Source organism: Xyrauchen texanus, chromosome 1 (assembly GCF_025860055.1).
Source record: "Xyrauchen texanus isolate HMW12.3.18 chromosome 1, RBS_HiC_50CHRs, whole genome shotgun sequence".
Classification (NCBI taxonomy): Eukaryota; Metazoa; Chordata; class Actinopteri; order Cypriniformes; family Catostomidae; genus Xyrauchen; species Xyrauchen texanus.
In genome coordinates, this window is record NC_068276.1 from 65919697 (window position 1) to 65941666 (window position 21970).

Consider the following 21970-nt stretch of genomic DNA (forward strand, 5'->3'; position numbering starts at 1 on the left):
AACATCTGCTGAACGTTCCTCGTTGTCGATCGGGCATTTGCTATTATAGGCCCCAAACTCTGGAACAAGCTTCTACTTCATATCAGAACGGCTCCGACGCTCTGCCTTTTTAATTCTGCTTTTATTCATTTGCATTTGAATACATTTTAATTGTTGATACATTTTAATTAGGGATATAGATTTTAGGTATTTATTAGTATTGATATAAGGGTATATTATGCATATTATGTTGTGACTGAATTATGTATTAAAGCACTTTGGGTCAACTCCTGTTGTTATAAATGTGCTCAATAAATAAAGGTTGAGTTGAGTTAAAATAAAGTTAAAATTGTGGTTACAGTGAGTCACTTACAATGGAAGTCAATGGGGTCAATATTTGGAGGGTTTGAAGGCAGAAATGTGAAGCTTAAAATGTAAAAAACACACATTAATTATTCTTTTAAAATTCATCCATTATTTAAGATGTAAATTAGTTTCATCAGTTTTACAGTCATTTTAGGGATTTTAGGTTTGTTGACATTATATCGTCATGGCAATGAAGTTTTATAACTTTACACAGATGCGGTAAATAAATGTTTTATCACAGTAAAATCATGTTTACACAGATATTGTTTATGTCGTGTGTCTATACTTCTGAAACTGAGAGTATTTTAATGTTTACAGATTGACCCCCATTTACTTCCATTGTAAGTGTCTCACTGTAATCTTCAGTTTTGCTTTTATTAAAGAAAAGGAGGGACGAGTCAAAATGATTTTTTGTGGTAATCAATATTATTCCTCAAATGCGTTGATTAGGGATTCCCCCGACCAAAGATTTTACTAGTCGACTAGTAGTTGTTAGTTTAAACCATTAGTCGACTAGTCATTTATGCACATTTAGGCTCAGATGGTAGAGTGGGTCGGCTACCAATCGCAGGGTTGGCGGTTTGAATCCTGGCCCACACGACTCCACATGCCGAAGTGTCCTTGGGCAAGACACTGAACCCTCAGTTGCTCCCAATGGCAGACTACTGCCTTGCATGGCAGCTCTGCCATCATTGGTGTGTGAATGGGTGATTGGGACACAGTGTAAAGCGCTTTGGTAACCTCTAAGGTTAATAAAAAAGCGCTATATAAGTGCAGACCATTTACCATTTAATATTTTGGGGGCATCAGACAATGGTTTGAGTTCCAGGTCTGAGAAAGATTGTTATAGTAACATTTCTAACACTGATCTACATTACAGAGAAATATTAAACCGTAATAATGAGCCTCTAAAATATACATTTTACCAGCGCACGCATGAAGCGAGCTGCAGCGACACCAGCAGAAGCTGTGATGATGCTGAATGTGCCGGAAAAACCAACAAGGAGTCTGTCTGAACATTTATAGAGAGAAATGCACATTAGTGTTGTGCCGACAGACGAGGATCTCGACGATGGTCAATAGTGATCGCCAATAGCTGAAGATGATATTTGGCTCGTTTCACATTAATATATAAAATTATTATTATTATTATCAATTTAATATAACAAATAATTTGCCCCGCAGCACACAGACACACCCATGAAGAAACACTTTATTATATTATTAAAGATGCAATATGTAACAATTTTCATGAAATATTTGCATTTTTTTGCCAATGTATGAACGGCTTTTACCACAACTTAAAAAATGAGCCCTTCCCGGACTACCTAGTCGCCTATTAAAGCCTGTAGACTGATTTTCATGTGAAGGGAGCGGGTCGCTTTTGCTGGGAAAATGCAAAGGATGTGACATTTATGCGCTCCCGAGAGCCTCAGACAGTAATAGCTTCTCTTCCGCTATTCAACAGCAACAACAGATAGTCTGCAACACTAGATAACGTTATCTTAGAGATGAAATCCATCAAACGTCCCGCACAACACCGACTCATACACAAACTCTGAGTAAGACAAAAAAACATTTATATACTGAATCCCGTCTGGCTAAGCAGAAACGTGATCATGGTCGAGCGAAAACTAGAGTGAACATCAGCATTTGATTAATTACATTCATTCAGTTTTGGGGATTAAAACAGACTTTGAATTGGCGTTCTTCTTATTGGACAGGTAAACTTACAGAACTGCAAATCATGTGAAATATAGTCCATAAGGATTGATCCGTGTCATTTTAGCTAACTTGATCTTGCCTGCTAACTTTGTAGAATTGCAAGATACCTTTCTTCATAACTTTCAAATAATTTCAACGATCTTCTCTTTATACTAAATGTCAGATTAATGTTGATGTTAATCTGTATTTATTGAGTAAAGTAAACTACAATAACACATGAAATAAATGCTAGACAGAGTTCAAGATGATGTAAAAAGCTCCATTCATTAGTGTAACGTAACTTGGTTATACAGGAAATATATATATTATATTATTATAAAACAATAGTGCATCGATAAATCAAACTGACAGTTGTGATGAATCACATCAATACTGAATTGTGTCAACATATTTATAATGTACAGTCTATTTTATGAACCGCTACTGTCATCATCCACCAGATTTATCTAACAGTTATTGATGAAGCTGGCTAGCTCGCTAACGCCGACATAGTCTCTCGTATAAATGCAGTAAATGTATCATGTAAAGAAAAGTGATTACTTCAATCTACAGTCTCACATAGACTGATATCCACACTTAGTTTTATCCTGTTATTTTAACCCTTACCCTGTTCCAGCACTGGAGAGTCAAATATAATATACAGTCTCAAAGTTTGTAGTAAAACAATCATAACTGTGTCATTTTAATTATGTTAATATCTGTCAGCATGATGTCGGTGAATCATGTTCAGTCTCTTTGTACCTTACGTCATTGTTTTGGTCGATGCTCGTGTCTCTCTGGTGTGTGCGTGATCACTGGAGCTGCTGCAGTTCACTTATCGGCCACAGGTGTCACTAATAACACGTGTATTAAACATGATATTAAACATGTTTTAGAGTTCATGAGATGAATGTCAATGTGTGATTGATGAAACTGAGACATGATCTCAACATTACTGTCATATGTGTGACTGATCTAATATATATCATCTCTAAACATGCAAAAAACAATAACAACAACACTTTGGGAAAGTAGTGAGAGCAACATTGATTCATATTAAAAATACATAAAAAAGCTTTTTTTGTCATTAAAACGTCCCTGAAATGTGAGTAAATGTGATGAATATATGTAACATAGAACTGACCACCATATGTCGACTGAACACTGATCCCAATTAAACCATCAATTTCATTTCACTGTCAAACACTTTATACACATGAACTTAAAGCAGAAACTCACGTGTGTGTGTGTGTGTGTGTGTGTGTGTGTGTGTGTGTGTGTGTGTGTGTGTGTGTGTGTGTGTGTGATAGTGTGTGTGTGTGTGTGTGTGTGTGTTCATAACTGTAGATGCAACATGTGTGTTTGTAAAGTGAGAGTTGTGTGTTTGTTTCTGGTTCTTACAGATAAACCTGTTCTGACTGTAAATCCTGAAACATCACCGATATTCAGAGGAGAGACTGTCACTCTCACATGTGACATACAGGGGACAGAAGTGACAGACTGCACATACAGATGGAGGTGTGATGGTCGTGATGTTCAATACTCTAATGAGAAAGAGTTCAAGATTACTGCAATGAACAGCAGAAAATGCAAGTGTTTCGCTAGAAGAACATCTACAAAAATCAGCACTTCCTGGAGTAATGAAGTGTCATTTACTGTCATCGGTGAGTGATCATCTGTTATATTATAATCATATGCATCATCAGCAGATCCACAGTTTTCCTGAGCAACTACTGGACGACACATGATGATTGTAATTGCCTGTTTTGTGTTTCTGGTCTCGAGACACAATGTAAAAACTACCGAAACGAGTGATTCAGACGGAGAACAACAAACATTTAAGTGTTATTTGGAGTCAAAATGACTTTTAGGCTCAACTTGTGAAGTTGTTTTCTGTCAGAACAACTTAAATTAGTGAATGATATGAACATAACAAACCTCGGACCATCGATTCATGACATCTACTTGCAAAAATACGTCTTCCCTCTTAACCCCGCCACTGTCAAAATTTTAAATAAAACAAAACTATTAGAAGTTGTGATCAAAGTCAGAATAATTTCAGAACATTTTCTTTATTTTTTTTTTACCATCAACTGCAGCACAAACTAAAAGTCCACACCGGTGAACACGGTTTGGGAATATTGGTACTGGAGGTGCAGAATACATTAAATGTGAACATCTACAGCAGTTTAAGAAGTTTAGACACATGTGTGAGAAATGTTGCTCTCACAATCCTTATTGCGGGGATTCATTTCCAGGAAGTCCGTACACCACAATCTGTACAATGCTCACACTGGGGAACACGGTTTGGGGAAATTGACATTAAAGATGTAGAATGCATTAAAACATCTGCACACACACACACACACACACACACACACACACAATGATTATAGTAACACAGGCTACAGTAATAATAAGCTGGTAAACATTTATTGAGAACACACACTGAACATCTACTGCTGCAGTAATGTGTTTTACTCAAGTGCTTCTCCGTTTATCACAACAAAGGCTTGAAAGCACTGATTGTTGTCTCCAATTATCAGGACAGATGGAATTCAGTGTGTTTAAACATGTCGCAGGTATTCAGACATATTGGAAAATATAAATAAATAAATAAAACTAAATATATTGTAAATCTGCATCAATGTAAGAAGAAAACAACTCAACTTTTGTCATTACGCTGAAAACACTCTAGTTTCATTGACGTTCATGTGACATTCAATGAAAGTATATGTATAGTCTTCCAGGGCTCCTCCTCCCGAGCCTCCCAGGGCTCCGCCTCCCAATTCTCTCGAGCCTCCCAGGGCTCCGCCTCCCAAGTCTCTCGAGTCTTCCAGGGCTCCTCCTCCCGAGCCTCCCAGGGCTCCTCTCGAGCATCCCAGGGCTCCGCTTCTCAAGTCACTCGAGCCTCCCAGGGCTCCGCCTCCCGAGCCTCCCAGGGCTCTGCCTCCCAAGTCTCTCGAGTCTTCCAGGGCTCCTCCTCCCGAGCCTCCCAGGGCTCCGCCTCCCTAGTCTCTCGAGCCTCCCAGGGCTCCACCTCCCAAGTCTCTCGAGTCTTCCAGGGCTCCTCCTCTCGAGTCTTCCAGGGCTCCTCTCGAGCATCCCAGGGCTCCGCTTCTCAAGTCACTCGAGCCTCCCAGGGCTCCGCCTCTCAAGCCTTCCAGGGCTCCGCCTCCCGAGTCTTCCAGGACTCCGCCTCTCGAGCCTTCTCGAGCCTTCCAGGGCTCCGCCTCTCAAGCCTCTCGAGCCTCTCGAGCCTTCCAGGGCTCCGCCTCTCAAGTCTCTCGAGCCTCCCAGGGCTCCGCCCCTCAAGTCACTCGAGTCTTCTAGGGCTCCGCCCCTCAAGCCTCTCGAGCCTTCCAGGGCTCCGCCTCCAGAGCCTCTCAAGTCTTCCACGGCTCTTCTCCCCGAGCTTCCTACGGCTCCACCTCCAGAGCCTCCTACGGCTCTACTCCCAGAGACTCCAGAGCTTTCTAGGGCTCCGCCTCTCGAGCCTCCAACGGCTCCACCTCTCGAGCCTCCTACAGCTCTGCTCCCAGAGACTGTGGTCACCTTGGACTGCCTGTCTGCCCCCTGTGCCTCCCTGGACTGCCTGTCTGCCCCCTGTGCCTCCTTGGACCGCCTCCTTGTCCCCTGTGCCTCCTTGGACTGCCTGTCTGCCCCCCGTGCCTCCTTGGATGGCCTGTCTGCCCCCCGTGCCTCCTTGGACTGCCTGTCTGCCCCCCGTGCCTCCTTGGACTGCCTGTCTGCCCCCCGTGCCTCCTTGGACTGCCTGTCTGCCCCCCGTGCCTCCTTGGACTGCCTGTCTGCTCTCTGTGCCCCCTTGGATTGCCTGTCTTGTGTCCCTTTGGTCTGTCTATTTGCCCCTTGTGCTCCCTTGGTCTGTCTGTTTGCCCTTGTGCTCCCTTGGTCTGCCTGATTGCCCCTTGTGCCTCCTTGTTCTGTCTCTGTGTCCCTTGTGCCCCCTTTGGTCTGTCTGTTTTCCCCCTTTTCTAGCCCCTCTCTCCTTGAACATTTGTTTATTTTTGCTATTTTTTTGACCGTCTGGAATCCGGTCCTTTTGAGGGGGGATTATGTTACGTTCCCTTGTTGTCTGCCCCGTGTTTTCTGTTTCACCTGTCACTGTTCACATTCCATATCACGTTTTCCTTGTTGTCCACCCCATGTTTCACTGTCTTCGTGCTAAAACTACATTTCCCATGATCCCCAGCACTCATCACTGCCAGCCCTGTGTCATTGTGCTCACCTGATTGTAGTTTGTCATCATCATGTCTCCAGTGTATATAATCCCTGTTTGTTCTCCATTCCCTTGTCGATCGTTGATGTTTATGGATGCTTGTTTCCGTGCTCTCTGTTGTGTTTATCCTGCTCGTGAACCCATTTAATGTCTTTCGTGTTTTGTTCCATTTTATGTCTTCCGTGTTTTTGTTTCTATTTTTCCCATCGTGGATGTTTCGTTTGTTCCTATTTTGTTTATCTTATTTATATAATAAAAACCCCCTGCATTTAGATCCTCGCCCCTTGTCTGCCTTCCTGCTCATCGTAACACCATTAAAGCTAATGTTATGACATCATGACGTCACTGAGAATCAATGAGGTTTGATGCTAGCAGAGGTGTGTGATGTCATTTTGTATGTGTCATGTGTGTTTGCTGATCATGTTGTTCTTCTTTCGGCTGCTCCCATCAGGGGTCACCACAGCAGATGATCCGTATCTTTTATTTGGCATGTTTTACATCCTATATGAAATTAATCATGACATACACAACATAAATGTGTGTGTGTGTGTGTGTATATATATGTATATTACAGCTGTCAATTTCTTACAATTTGTAATCAATTATATGACATGCCGATTAATTATTCAGATTAATCACAATTAATTGTGCGCATTCATTGCTGAGAAAACTCCTCCAAATAAATAATTCAAGCACATTGCATTATTGTTGCAGACGTTCATTTACAACACAAAAAGTGCCTTTATAAGTAAATATTGTGTGTTTTAATACTATATCACAATCATAAGCATAACACATTTCTTATATTTTCTGTCCCATCCTGTGGGCATCCATGTTTTTGTGTGTTCAGTGGAGCTGCACTGACTGTTACTTGCTTGAATTGCTCCGATAGAAAATAATTTTTGTACATGTCAGCAGGCTCGATTAATATATTGTAACATGTTATTTAGTTTGTAATTAATCGCACTGAATTAAAGTGTTAAATTGACATCCCTAATATACAGTATATATATATATATATATATATATATAGCTCGTTCAAAAGGTCAACATTATGAGGGGTGCTGAGATTACGTCACCTCCTCAGTAAACTGGTCTTTATCCCATGTGTGCACACTGGTATCCTCACAGGTCTCGGGTTTGATCGGTGTACAGAGTCGCCAGACACGTTCCCGAGAATGGAGCATGTGTTATGGCTCAGGAGGACGTGATGTCATGTGACCCAAATATATATATATATATATAATTACTTCTGATTTTAAATATATATTTGTGTCACATGACATGACATCACATCCTGTACATGAGCATAGAAGATTTAACCGGAAGAGTTTCTTTAGTTAAAAACATCTTAATTATTGATTAGTTACTTACAAACACGCAGCGTTTTGCTTCAGAAGACCTTCATTGAGCGACTGGATCATATGGATCACCTGCATGCTGCCTAAATTTTACTTTTGGACATTTAAAGTGTTTTGACTGTGAGGACCAGCCTGACTGATATATCTTTTACAAAATATGAATTTGTGGTCATCTGATGATTGAAAGGCATTTACAACTTGGATCTCAAAAGTGTGAGTAAATGATGAGAGAATTGTCATTTTTGGGTGGACTGTCCCTTTAAGAGAGTTGTGGACTTCGAGCTGATGCTCCTGTCTTTAAATGTTAGTTTCAAGAATTATACAAGCTGTAAAATGTTAAATGAGGGAAATATTTTGAAGAAAAACAACACAATGTTTTATTTAGGCCCTAATAATATGTTTAAAATTAGCAATCTTCCACTGTGACAACTTACCCCTCATATGTGTCACCATTGGGGCATGTTGTCACAGTGACTTTTATTCCTCAGTTAATTCAATGTTTTAAATATATTTAGATTCTGACCTCGCGGATAAAGAAAATATAATTCTACAAAATATATAGTAGAGGTCGACCGATTAATCGGCCGATTTTTTTGTGCATTTTTTTACATAATCGGCATCGGCCAATATCCAAGTATATCAAGACGATTATTAGGCAGGCGCATCTGTGGGCAGCCTAGTGTTGTTGTGGAACACGTGTTCGACGCACACACTGCCCCTAGAGTCATTTTCCTGCAGAGTGAGGAAGGAGCTAAGTTCCTTGTAGAAAACAGTAAGGATTAAATTTGTATAACTTCTCTATATTTAATTAAAAACTTTTGATATGTTACTGCCAACTTCAAGAAAAAACGTGACAAACGCGATGTTCGGCTACTTTGGATATTGATAGTGTAGTTGAAGTTGCATTATCACAGCAGAAGGGTTGCTATCATTTCAGAATAAGTACAGACAGTGAATCTGAGACTTGTATTTGTTCTGTTTGTGTGTCTTATATTTGAGAGGGTTGTCACTCAATGCAGAGAAATAAGTAATAAAAAAGTTACCAACGCACTATAGGTTAGTGAAGGACTGGCTTTGGTAACATTATCGGTTCTGCTGTCGGTACTGGAGAAATTAAGAAAATACATTTATTATTGCTATAAAGAGAAAGTTATTTTATCTCGCCAGCAATTTCTATATATAATAATATGAAACCATTTGTCTGTGATGCAATTTATCTATTCTGAGAGAGAGAGAGAGAGAGAGAGAGATCTCTCTCACGCGTTGCCACAGCGAGCACAACACGAGCCCTACTTAATGAGTGACAGAACTAAACATTCAAACGTAGCCTGGTTTAGATCTGTGATATTAGTCTGATTTTATTTTAGATTTCGCCTTCCAAAGATTATAAAAATAATATTTATACATAAGCCGCATTCTGTCTAGCACAACTTCCCTTCACAGCGGTGCACTGACATTTCTCCCTAAAACTCAAACTTAACGTCAGAATCAGCACGATCGGTGATTGTTGTAAAATGCAGTCTAGCTACTGTTGCTAAATTGCGGGACGCGTTTAATAATAAAAAGAGCGCAAGAGATACCGTTCCCAAGGCGGCGCGCGCTCCGAAACAGACCGCAACGAGACAAGCAAAGTATGCTACTTCGTCTAAACGATCAACTATACACACAAATGTGTCAAAACGACCGGCTTGGAGATTCACTTAAACACAGTTTATGTCTTAAATGGACGTAGTTATGGAAATAGTGTGCATCAGGAGCCTATTAGACTCGGTCTTAAAGGGGAATGAACATGCTGACGATTGAGCCATTACTGCGAATCAAACAACAAAAGGCAAAGAGAAAATCACTTACAGCTCTTGAATGAATAATTTCTGCATTAATCTATCTATGATAAACTATGCAGTGTTATTTTACAATTGATAACTTTTAGACCACACCTGAACAGTAATGTTAGTAGACCTTCCTGAAATTATATCACTGTGCCTATATAACGTTTATCTTTCTTTATATATATATATATATATATATATATATACAGTATATATATATATATATATATATATATATATATATATATATATATATAAACAAAAAGAACTGTTAAGAATACAGTTAAAGTACCGGATCGATAAGCAGTATCGGTAAGAGTAGTAATACCATTAAAACCTTAATGATACCCACCCCTAGTTATGCTGTGCTTCTCTTGGATGCTCTGAATATTGGATTACGTGTCTGGATTGCCCCTTAATTAAAGCTGCATTTGGATCTCAACCTTCGTGTCTCGGAGCAGTTCGTAACACCTGCTTTGTTTATTTAATATATTTGTTATACATTATTTATACAATATGTTTTTAAATTATAAATTTTTAATTTAAGTGTACAAGTGCAGATTGGTCAAGTGTTCAGTAAATGTATTTGTTGAGAAATTTTGTCTATCTTAAGTAATTATTTGTGTTACATTTTATCTTTCAAATAAGAGGTTAAAAACAAGCACATATCTGCCAAATATCGGCCAAAATAAATCGCCAGCATTAATCGGCCATCGGCCGACCCGGCTTTCAAAAGATCGGCATCGGCCTGAAAAAAACAATATTGGTCGACCTCTAATATATAGTATAATATATAATATACTTGATTTATATTTGGCATGTTTGAGGGTGAGTAAATGATGACAGAATAGTTTGTGGTGAACTGTTGCTTTAAATGTTTCTGTCCTTTACTTTAAAATCAGTCTGATCAGTTCATTATGTTGCTATTTAAAGTTATTTGCGATGACTTCAGGAACCCTGTAAAATATTCGATTTTAATACTGTAAAAAGGGACTTATAATATCATGTGCACTAGTTCAGGTGGGTGCGTGTTCGCACTAGTGTGTCGGTCAGGACATCTGATTCAGGATTCAGTTTACAGACTTGAATGAAATTATTCAGACATGACAGCACAGTCAGACCACAGGGCATTTATTTTTCAACAGTCTTATTTAGTGGACATTTATGTAGAAGTGGTCTGTAAATAACAAATATAACAATGAGTAGACAATAATCACGATAACATTTCACCATTTGCAAGAAACAGTCATATTCTTAAAGTATATAACATATACTGAAATATACATTATTGCAATACTATATAGTGCCACTAGGTGGCGCATGAAGCGCACCGAATAAAATAGGTGAAAGGTCATTATATTGTGCTGCGTTATTAAATGGCATGGTAAATGTGACGAACGACATGTAATCAACAATCCACACATGTACAATGCTACATACTATAAATGTATTACCTACTAACATCCCTGAAAACTACTGAATGAAGAATTAAACTTATTAAGGCGGTAATACAAAACATTAACTTGTACACGCGAATAATATACTGCTCGTGCGAGTAAACAAGCTAACAATAATAAACCAATAAGTCATACAATCAATTGACACACAAATATAGAGTCACCTAGTAAAGTACAGAAAATCGCACTTACGTATTTTCAATGACTCACTAAAGGGAATGTCCACTTTATGGAAAAAGTTTTGCTAATGTTTCAGCCTCAGGAAACTTAATGCTCATCTCTCTTCAGCGGGCACACACTGGCTGGATGGCTGACTTCACGCAGAGTAGCGCGCGCTTATTGGCTGTGTCTTCTTAACACTGCCGCCCCCAAATATGCTAAGCATATTTGTTCCTTTAGAGGCTTAATCAGTTTGTAGGGGCTAAGTCCTGAACAGATAAATCCTCGTCTGAGAAAGAAGGAAGGGGAATCAAACGAGCAACCGGTCGGGTGTAGATCTTATCATTGATTTGGATCTCAGCTGCTCTAATACATCCATCTGAACCAGGGAAGGTTTTCACAACTTTGCCCACTAACCACAAGGCACGTGGGACCTGTGGGTCTACAACCATAACTACATCTCCAGTGGAAATGTTCCTAACCTCAGAAAGCCACTTGTTACGAGACTGTAGTGTAGGTAAGTAGTGACGGATGAAGCTCGACCAAAACTGATCAGCCAATACCTGACTTTGCCTCCATCTCTGCCGCCCCATGAGTTCAGTGGCTGGATAGACCACTGGTGGCAAGGAACTATCTGGCCGCCCCATAAGCAGGTAGTTAGGCGTAACAGGATCAACATCAGCTATGTTACTTGAGGTATATCCTAGTGGCTTACTGTTTAAAATGCCTTCAACTTCAATGAGGACTGTCAGGAGCACCTCTTCGGTCACAACCTGTGAGCCAATGGTGCTGCGTAGGGCATTTTTCACTGACCGAATCTCTCTTTCCCAGGCTCCGCCAAAGTGTGGAGCATTTGGTGGGTTGAAGCGGAAGGATATTTTCTGTTTGGCCAGCTGTTGTTGTAGTTGAGGGCTGAGAGAAGAAAAGGATTCTTGGAGCTCTCTTTCTCCTCCACGGAAATTGGTGCCCTGGTCTGAGATTAATTCAAATGGTGTGCCACGCCGAGCTACAAACCACCTTAAGGCCATCAGGAATGAGTCTGTATCAATGGAAGTGAGAAGATCCAGATGTACACTTCTTGTAGTGAGGCACTTAAAGATTACTCCCCACCTCTTCTCACAGCGCCTGCCAATTTTAATTTGAAATGGCCCGAAACAGTCCATTCCAGTACTGTAGAATGGTGGCTTATGTAGTCTCAAGCAGGCTGGCGGTAGATCTGCCATTTGGGAATAACTGGCTTGCTCTTCCACTTTTGACACTCTTTGCATAGATGCTGCTGCTTGCGAATGGCTTCGCGTCCTCTCAATACCCAGAAGTTTCTCCTCATCTCTGCAAAAACTCTCTCAGGTCCTGGGTGGCAGAGCTTGCGATCGTAGTCCTGGATTAGTAATTTAGTGCTGAAATGATGAGGATGTAGAACTATGGGGTGGATTACTGACGATTCCAGTCCTTCAGCCCGTCGCAGACGACCACCAACTCGGACAAGCTGACTGGACTCGTCGAATTCTGGTGCAAGGGTAAGTAACCGACTGGTTGACTGTACAGGCTTCCCGGCTTTAAGTAATCTGTACTCATCAGGGAAACTGTCACTCTGGGATTTTTGGAGGATGAGCAATTCTGCAGCTAGATAATCTGCCGCTGAGGGCTGTTCTGTTCCTTTAAGGTTCTGGGCTGTTGCCTCTACTAGCTCCTTCTAGGAACTGTAAGTAACAGGATCAGGAATACTTGGGAGAATAATTTCTGTTGAAATGCCACAAAAAATTCCCTTACGGTGCTCTGCTTTGTCCTCCGGAGATTGTAGACTAGGAGTTATAGTTGATCCAGGCGAGTACCGTTGTGGAATCTGTCCACATAAACACTCTACTTATTTCCACAGTAAGTTCAGTCTTAAGCAGTTTGGCTAGCTGAGCACCATTCAGGGCTGCGCATAACTCCAATCGAGGTATGGTATGTCTTCGCTTAGGAGCAACTTTAGATCTGGCCATGATGAAGGCAAGCTGGACTTGACCTCTATCATTTTCTGTGCGCAGATACGATACAGACCCATAAGCCTGCTCAGAGGCATCACAAAAGATGTGTATCTGTCTGGTAACCTGGAACTGGTCAGTGTCCAAAGATACAGGTAGGAAGTTCTTCTTCCCAGTCATTCCAGGATTTCAAAAGGTCACCAGGTAGGTTGGGATCATCCCATTCCCTCTGCCTATCCCACAACCTTTGTACCAAAACTTTAGCTCTTGTGGTAAATGGGACGACAAAACCAAGTGGGTCGTACTGAGTTGCGAGCACTCTGTAGATGTAACGAAGGGTACGTGGTCCAGGCTTCACTGGTCGGGGTTTATACCCAAAGGTGTCCAATTGGCAGTACCACTTTAACCCTAGTGTAGATTCCTGTATGTCAGTCCAATCTTGTGACAGCCACAATTCTGTACTGTTGGATCGTGCGTATGCTGGCAGGTGCTCAACCACACTTGGAACATTACTTGCCCACTGACGAAGATCAAAACCACCACTGGCCAGGATTTGGCGGAGTTTATCCACCAGTTGTTTTGCTTCCTCAGGTGACTGTAGGCTCTGCAAGCAGTTGTCTACATAGAAATTTTTCTCTACCGTGACTCTGACATCATCATTGGGCTTGCTGTGGTCCATGATGTGCTGTTGAAGGGCGTAAATGGCACAGCACGGGCTACAAGTGGTGCCAAAAGGTAACACTTGCCACTCGTAGACATCAGGAGGTTTAGTTCCATCAAGGTCCCGCCACACAAAGCGGAGGAGATGTTTATCTTCTGGAAGAAGGCGGACCTGATGGAACATCCCTTTGATGTCACCACTTATTGCCACTCTGTGCTCACGAAAGCGTAACAGGACGCCCAATAAGGAGGGGTCTAATGCTGGTCCAGGCAGTAAGTAGTCATTCAAGCTGTAGCCTCTAAACTGGAAGGAACAGTTGAAAATCACACGATTCTTTCCATTATGACGAACCATTTGGTGAGTAATGAACCATGACTCACCATCAGTGTTGACTTCTTCAGGAGGAAGTTTGCGAGCATAGCCAGAGACTTCCAGCTTCCTTATCTCTTCCTTATATGCAGCAGCTTTAATGGTGTCCCTTTCCAGACGCTTCTCTATGCTCCTTAGGTTTGGAAGTACAGCCTCTTTAGAAGCTTGAAGAAGAGCCATGTCTTTCTTGCGAAGGAGTGGGGTAGCATATCGGCTAACTCCATCAACCAGTACTCTCCTGGTCTGAGTCTGTAGAAGGGTAAGAGCTTCTTGATCTTGTTTTGACCTTGTGAGCAGCCCTTCGGATCTAATGGGGAGGACATCGGCCTGCCAGAGTCTTTCGACATTCTGGAAAAGCTCCACCATTGAAGGTTTAATGGTGATATGCAGACACTGCTGTGACTTCAATTTCTCTTCAAGAACTCGTGCTGGACCTTGCAGAGTCCAACCCAGACGTGTCTTAATGGCTGCCGGACCACCTGGTGGACCAAGGCGGACTGGTTCTATAGGGGTTATTAGGTGAGGATGGTCTGCTCCGATCAACAGCATTGGGCTGGCTTTGTGAATGAGCTGAAGTGGTAGACCTCTCAAGTGGCTGTATTTCCGCTGAAGGGCTGCAACCGGATAGGAATGTTCTGCTAGGCTCAAGGGTTCCGCTGTAAAGGCTCTCTCGATGAGATAGCTCTTATTAGGTTGAGAGGGTGTTGAAATCCTGAAGGAAACTGCTGTGCCATGGAGTGTTGTTATGTCCTGCCTTATAGTCCTCAAGGCTAAGTCCTCTGACTTCCCTGTGAGACCTAGTCTTTGAGCTGCAGATGACAGAAGGATTGTGCGCTCTGAACCGTCGTCAAGCACAGCATATGTGTCTAAGCTCTGACCCTTGTGTTGCAAGATAACTCTAATGACCTTAAGAAGGACTCAATTAGACCCTTCAGGCCTGTCCATGTACAGCGGTGTATTAGTAGAGCTGACAAGGCAGGTGCCTTCCTTCATTGGCTTAATATTCACATCATGGATGATTTGCAAGTGCCTTCCATTGCACAGACGACATGGCTTTTTCAGAGTGCAATGCGCAGCTCGATGGGAGCGTCCACACTTCCAACATCTATTATTCGATTTTATCCAGTCAGTCACTTGGTCTTTGGAAAGTGCTTGGAAGGACGTACACTGGCTCAGGTAATGTTTTTTTTCCATCACAGTAAGGGCAGAAGGCGTTGCTTTGATTTGTGCTCTTAGCTGACTGTGGCAACACCGGTAATGATGATTGATCTGTACCATGGAGTATTGTGGTTGCTTGATATTTCACCTTGGAATCCCTACGGAAGTCTGCTCTTTGTCTGACTCTGTGAGCTTTGTCTCCATCAATGCTTTCATGGTCTTGACACCATGACTCGAACTTGAGCCACTTAGCAAAGTCAATAAGTGTGTACACAGTACCTGGTTCGTAACTCATGTGCCTTCTAAAGGATGACCGCAACTCTGGAGGTAGTTTAGTGAGGAGTTGAGCAACATGAGATCCACATCGTAATTCAACTTCTCCTTCTGCACCCAGTGTCTTCAGGAGACCTACCAGTGCCTGGATTTGTAGAGCAAAGTGTTCAAAGCCTGCAGTATCTCCAGACTGGACATCCTGGGAGCCCATAACAGTAGCTATTCTATTTAGAGCGAGTTGGTGAGGTCGCCCAAACCTCTCAGTGAGTGCTGTCATAGTGTCTGAATAGGGAGTAAGGGAATTCAAGAATGAGTCTGCTATCAGGCGGGCCTCCATTAACTTCAAGTGGTCAACTAGAACCTGGTACTTAAAGAGTTCAGTTGCGTCCTCTGGCAACAAATTACTCAAGGCTAACTTTAGGCGGGCAAATTTACCTGGGTCTCGACGGGTATAGTTGTAAAAATCAGGTATAGTTGGCTGAGGACCTCTGTAGGTTGTCTCCTGTCTATTCACATTCATCTGCCACCTCGGTGGGTTTGACGGTAACCAGTAGGGCTGCATGGAATAATGTGCATCAGGCATTGAGGGAATAGGGGCTGATCTATCCATCTCTGGCTGTTGTTGACTCAGGTAATGTCTGTAGGGGTCAGGCATACTGGAGGTAACCTGGGCTGCTACTCTACCAGTAGAAAGGGTGTCATCATTCTGATGTTGAACTGGAGGAGTAATATGATGGACATTACTGTCTGTACTGTAAGAGTTTGTACTCTTTGGAGTAGGAATTCTACGTGGTGCTGGTATTGGATGAGCACGGGTTGATGGTTTATGTGCAAATGTTTCTGATTCCTGTAAATAGTTCTAGGTGAGGGCACTGGATTTGTTTGGGATAGATACTGTTGTTTAGCAGTCTGAGATGACCTCTGATTTGACTGGCTCCTCGTTAACATGTCTTGCATAATTTCTGTCAGTCGTCTGATCTCCTCCTTCATTGATAATTGAGATTGACGAAGCTCTCTGTTCTCCTTTTCAATGTCATGCACTGTCTTGTGAAGATCTAGAGGTAAGGAACGGGTGTGGTCGTTTTGTGCACTCCACTGGTCTCTACTGAGAAACCACGACTCTCTTTGTGGACCTGTTACCTCTACAGAATCAGGTGATCCACTTTCGGCTCCCTCTTCTGAGCTGTAATCTCGGGTAGTTTGCAGACGATCAATGGAGGTATCATCCCACTGTTTATCTTCTTGCCCATGTGTCTGCTGTGCTATCTGTATGAAAGGTACCGTAACTTGAGCGTTCGGTGGATACTGAACCTCGAAGTCTTGGAGGTATGCTGGCTGACGAACTGAACGTCTAGGCCGTGCGCCTTGGATCTGATATTCTATATTCTGTGGGTTTGACATCCTTAGTCTAGTGTAAACACTCTATCCGGCTCGAAGGACCAATGTAAAAAGGGACTTATAATATCATGTGCACTAGTGTGTCGGTCAGGACATCTGATTCAGGATTCAGTTTACAGACTTGAATGAAATTATTCAGACATGACAGCACAGTCAGACCACAGGGCATTTATTCTTCAACAGTCTTATATAGTGGACATTTATGTAGAAGTGGTCTGTAAATAACAAATATAACAATGAGTAGACAATAATCACGATAACATTTCACCATTTGCAAGAAACAATCATATTCTTAAAGTATATAACATATACTGAAATATACATTATTGCAATACTAAGTAGTGCCACCGAATAAAATAGGTGAAAGGTCATTATATTTTGCTGCGTTATTAAATGGCACGGTAAATGTGACGAACGACGTGTAATCAACAATCCACACATGTACAATATAACATACTATAAATGTATTACCTACTAACATCCCTGAAAACTACTGAATGAAGAATTAAACTTATTAAGGCGGTAATACAAAACATTAACTTGTACACGCGAATAATATACTGCTTGTGCGAGTAAACAAGCTAACAATAATAAACCAATAAGTCATACAATCAATTGACACACAAATATAGAGTCACCTAGTAAAGTACAGAAAATCGCACTTACGTATTTTCAATGACTCACTAAAGGGAATGTCCACTTTATGGAAAAAGTTTTGCTAATGTTTCAGCCTCAGGAAACTTAATGCTCATCTCTCTTCAGCGGGCACACACTGGCTGCATGGCTGACGTCATGCAGAGGAGCGCGCGCTTATTGGCTGTGTCTTCTTAACAAATACAGACCTTCAAATGTAGGAATTAATTCCTCAATATTTCACTCTGTCAGTTTTCACATATTCATCCATCTGTAAGAAAATAAACACCAGTTAAAAGCGTCTTATCATTATTATACACATTTTAATTATATCCCAATTAAAGAGAATTTGACGTCACATGAAGCAAACGGCTTAAATTTAATATTTACAGTGATGTGAGTGATACGCTCACCTTATTTGCCCGCCTAAATACCCGTATGTCTGGGGGCGGGGTATGCAAATACTGTCTGCCAACTTCTCATTGGGCTTTTTTCATAAGTCAGAGGCATATATCGGCACTCAAGAGAGACCCCTAATGTCGCTTCTTCGACACAACGTCGAAAGAGCAACAGAAGGGGAAAGGTGGATATGTGTATTGTTTTACTTATTACATTTATTTGAATGATTCAAATCTTCATAATCATCAGATGAACTGATTACAGTCTAATTCTTGCATTATTGTAAAATAGATGAATATTTACTTGTGTTTTATACAGAGAGACCAAAACCTGAAGTGCGTGTAAATCCAGATCATGTGTTCAGAGGAGAGACAGTCACTCTCACATGTGACATACAGACACAAACACACACTGAGTGGAGATACAGCTGGATTAAAGATGATTCAGTCAATCCAGTCAGCACTGAGAGAGTGTACAGAATCACATCTGACAAATCTCACAGTGGTAAATACAGCTGTAGAGGAGAGAAAATCAGAGACTCACAGAGATCAGACATCAGTGATGCTGTTACACTGACTGTATCAGGTGAGTGTTCACATTCAACTCTGTAGATAAACTCTGATCAATAAATAAACTCTGTTTATTAATGACCCAAATGTTCTTCAGCACAGACTCAAAGCTCAATCCTGAACTCACATCAGATACTGCAGGAGCTGCACTGACAGGAAACACGGTGACTCTGATCTGTCACATGACTCAGACCGCTGGATGGGACTTTTACTGGTACAAACACACACAGAACTCTGAGAAAAACAAGACAGAAACAAACTCCTACAGAGTCCATATTGATTCAGTGTCTGATGGAGGTCAGTACTGGTGTAGAGCTGGAAGAGGAGAACCAGTTTACTACACAAACTACAGTGATGCATTGTGGGTCAATGTCACAGGTGAGATAAAACATACTGTAATTTATTACCAGTGACTGTGTTTGTAAATTGTGTTAGAGATCCTAAAGACAGTGTGACCATAAAGCTGGATTTGCTCCTCTAAAAACTTGACTGCGGAAAATTTACTTTTTTTACTATAATTTTCTTTAACAACAGAGAAGTGGCACATTCAAAACATCAATGGGGGGTTTCTGTCCGATGGGGCTGTGAACCGCCCCTGCTCCCCTCATCAGTTTTGTAAAGTCATCTCTGTAACTCTTAATACCTGATTTATATTTATGTTGAACATGATTTGGCTACTGTCAGGGCTGGATTGTAATCTGGCATATCCCACCCTCTCCAGCCCAGTGAGTCCAAGCAGGGGTGGAATGGCCACGGTGGGAGAACCGAGCAACAATGAGTCGTTGTATTGTACAGAATGGACCACAAAACGCTGCTGTGATATGCAGAAAAGGACCCCCCCCCCAGCTCAACAGTTGGGACAGTTGCTATGTAAAATCCCAGGCCGATTTCTCTACCCAGTCCAGCCTGGCTGCTGTTGTGCTCTTTTGGTGAAGTTTCTTAATCACCAATTTTACTCTGTTTCATTTAAAACTCAGAAGCTGAAATCGTGACCAGATCTTGATTCACATGATCACTCCTATCCTGGAGTCTTTGCACTGAATCATTCTCAGTTTTCATGTTGATTTTTCACCTATAAGTTTCTACAGGGATTTATCTTGCAGTATTTGTTTGAACTTCATTTCAGCTCAACGTCCCTCAGTGTCTCTGATCATCAGTCCCAGCAGAAGTCAACACTTCTCATCTCACTCTCTCTCTCTGAACTGTGAGGATCACAATAACTCCACTGGATGGACAGTGAGAAGAAACACAGACAGTGAGAGAATGAAAGATTGTTCATCTACAGGATCTACATGTGAAATCAGCTCCCTTAAAACATCTGACACTGGAGTGTACTGGTGTGAGTCTCAATCTGGAGAACACAGTCCTCATATTAACATCACAGTACATGGTGAGTCTATATAACAGCAGATATGGTGTCATGATACTTAAAACAGAGCTGAATATGTGACTTTAAATATGTGCTTAAACTTCTTCCTGCTGTTTCTCCATTTCCTCTGTTGTGTAGATGGTGATGTGATTCTGGAGAGTTCTGTTCATCCTGTGATTGAGGGAGATACTCTGACTCTACACTGTTTACATCGATCTACAAACTCCTCAATCCTCACAGCTGATTTCTATAAAGATGGATCACTCCTCCAGAATCAGACGACAGGAGAGATGAGCATCCCTACTGTCTCAAAGTCACATGAGGGTTTCTACTCCTGTAAACACGGAGAGAGAGGACAGTCACCCGAGAGCTGGATCTCAGTCACAGGTGAGAGTTTATTCTCTCTTTTCTATTCATTCATGTGCACTTGTTCAGATATACTCAATCATCATGTGCTTGTGTGTCTGTTTTTCAGTGTCAGCAGATCAGATTTGTGTCTTACACACTCTCAGTTCTCTTCTGGCAGTTTGTCCATATCTGATGGCGACAGTCGTGCTGGTGTTCAAATGCTACAGAGCGAGAGGTAAAAGAGATCAATATAATCAACAGATGAAATGTTCACAAAGACAATAACAGCAGAGGAAACAATATGAAAGTGGAGTTCAATGACATGTTTCTAATATTGTTTTTGTATTTGATAGTTTCATCTGTTGAAGATCAAAGTCAGTTTGCAGTAACAGAGGAAGAAACTTCAATCTGAATCTCTTTAAAAACGTTCAGAAGACTTTTCTTACATTCCTGTTCATTATTTCACCATGTTTCATTTGTTGTAGAATTGATTTCTCATTCATATGATTTTAAAACATTGTATTTTGTGTTTCTGCTTTTCTATGATTTCTATTTGAATCTTTTACTTGAATATTTCCTGTTTCATGTTCAAATAATGAATAAGAGCAGAAACACTTTAGTTTTATTCTGATCTAGTTTTATTGTGTGGATTTGTGTGTGATCTGATGTTTCGTACTTTAAATAAGTGTGTCTTTGTGTTTGAAATATTCTGGACTTTATGCTTTCTTACAGATTTAAATACTATCTTAAACTCTTGATTATTAATGTCATAAATATATTTTGCACTGGAGAAAATGATTATTTCTTCAAAACAACTGAAGACATTTAAATCTGAACAATATTTGACATCATGATTGTTTCAGCTCCTCACTCTTTATGTAAAACATGTGAATAATAAAGTGTCATTTTCATCTCTCGGTTTTTGTTTGTATAAAAATCAAATATGGATGGAAGAGTTTTGATGAAATGAAAGAAACATGATTTCTCCTGTTTGAAAGTCATCTCAGGTTTATTTGTACAGCACATATCACAACACATTTGGATTCAATGCAGCTTTACTGAAAATTGTGCCTTAAAAGTCCTCAGTTAAAATAACCAACAGCGATTGTGTCCAGAAATAAACTCTATATGTTTAAATAGAGAGAAAAACCTTGAGGAAACACATTATATAATACAATAGTTATTAAATATGATTTTCCCAAGTTCAGAATAACTTGTCTTGAGATTCAGATCAAAATAAGATTCTGGACCGCTTATATTTAAAGTCCCAGATGAAGAACAGATTTGTATAAAAGTGTCAATGAAATAGTTTTGTATGTAATTAGTGTCATTGAGAATGAGAGTGTCAGTTCAATAACAGTTGAGTTTGTAAAGCAGGTGGATTCACTGAACATTGAGATGATAAAATACTGTATATGATCATTGAGTGCAGAAACAGTGAACTGATCCGGATCCACTGACACTCATTTCTTCTCCACATTATTATTATTATTATTATTATTATTATTATGTGGTTTTAATGACGGTCTTTTAAATGTCTTTTTCAGTGCCGACTTCGCTTGAAACTCACAAAACATTAATGAGATTCATCTGACTGCAGTTTTTATTCCTCTATGCTAATTTATAAAGGAGTCGACGCGTCCTCTGATTGCGTGTCTTCATGGATCAAACACACTGAATGATTTCATTGGTCAGCTCTTAGATTGACGGGCGGAACGAGCCAATCAAAAG

The 21970-nt window shown here is 40.8% G+C and overlaps 2 protein-coding genes across 2 annotated transcripts in view; both read left to right on the top strand.

Annotated features, from left to right (window-relative positions):
- The window catches only part of LOC127646031 (basement membrane-specific heparan sulfate proteoglycan core protein-like), a 409929-nt gene extending 389278 nt beyond the window's left edge, over positions 1–20651 (top strand). Inside the window, exons 22-25 of the mRNA XM_052129531.1 lie at positions 19649–19912; positions 20030–20284; positions 20367–20474; positions 20593–20651. Coding sequence (XP_051985491.1) covers positions 19649–19912; positions 20030–20284; positions 20367–20474; positions 20593–20651 — 686 coding nt within the window. The remainder of the gene's footprint in view (positions 1–19648; positions 19913–20029; positions 20285–20366; positions 20475–20592) is intronic.
- Positions 1–21970, top strand: part of LOC127642915 (titin-like) — a 482588-nt gene that overhangs the window by 158153 nt on the left and 302465 nt on the right. The gene's annotated exons all lie outside the window — the stretch shown is intronic.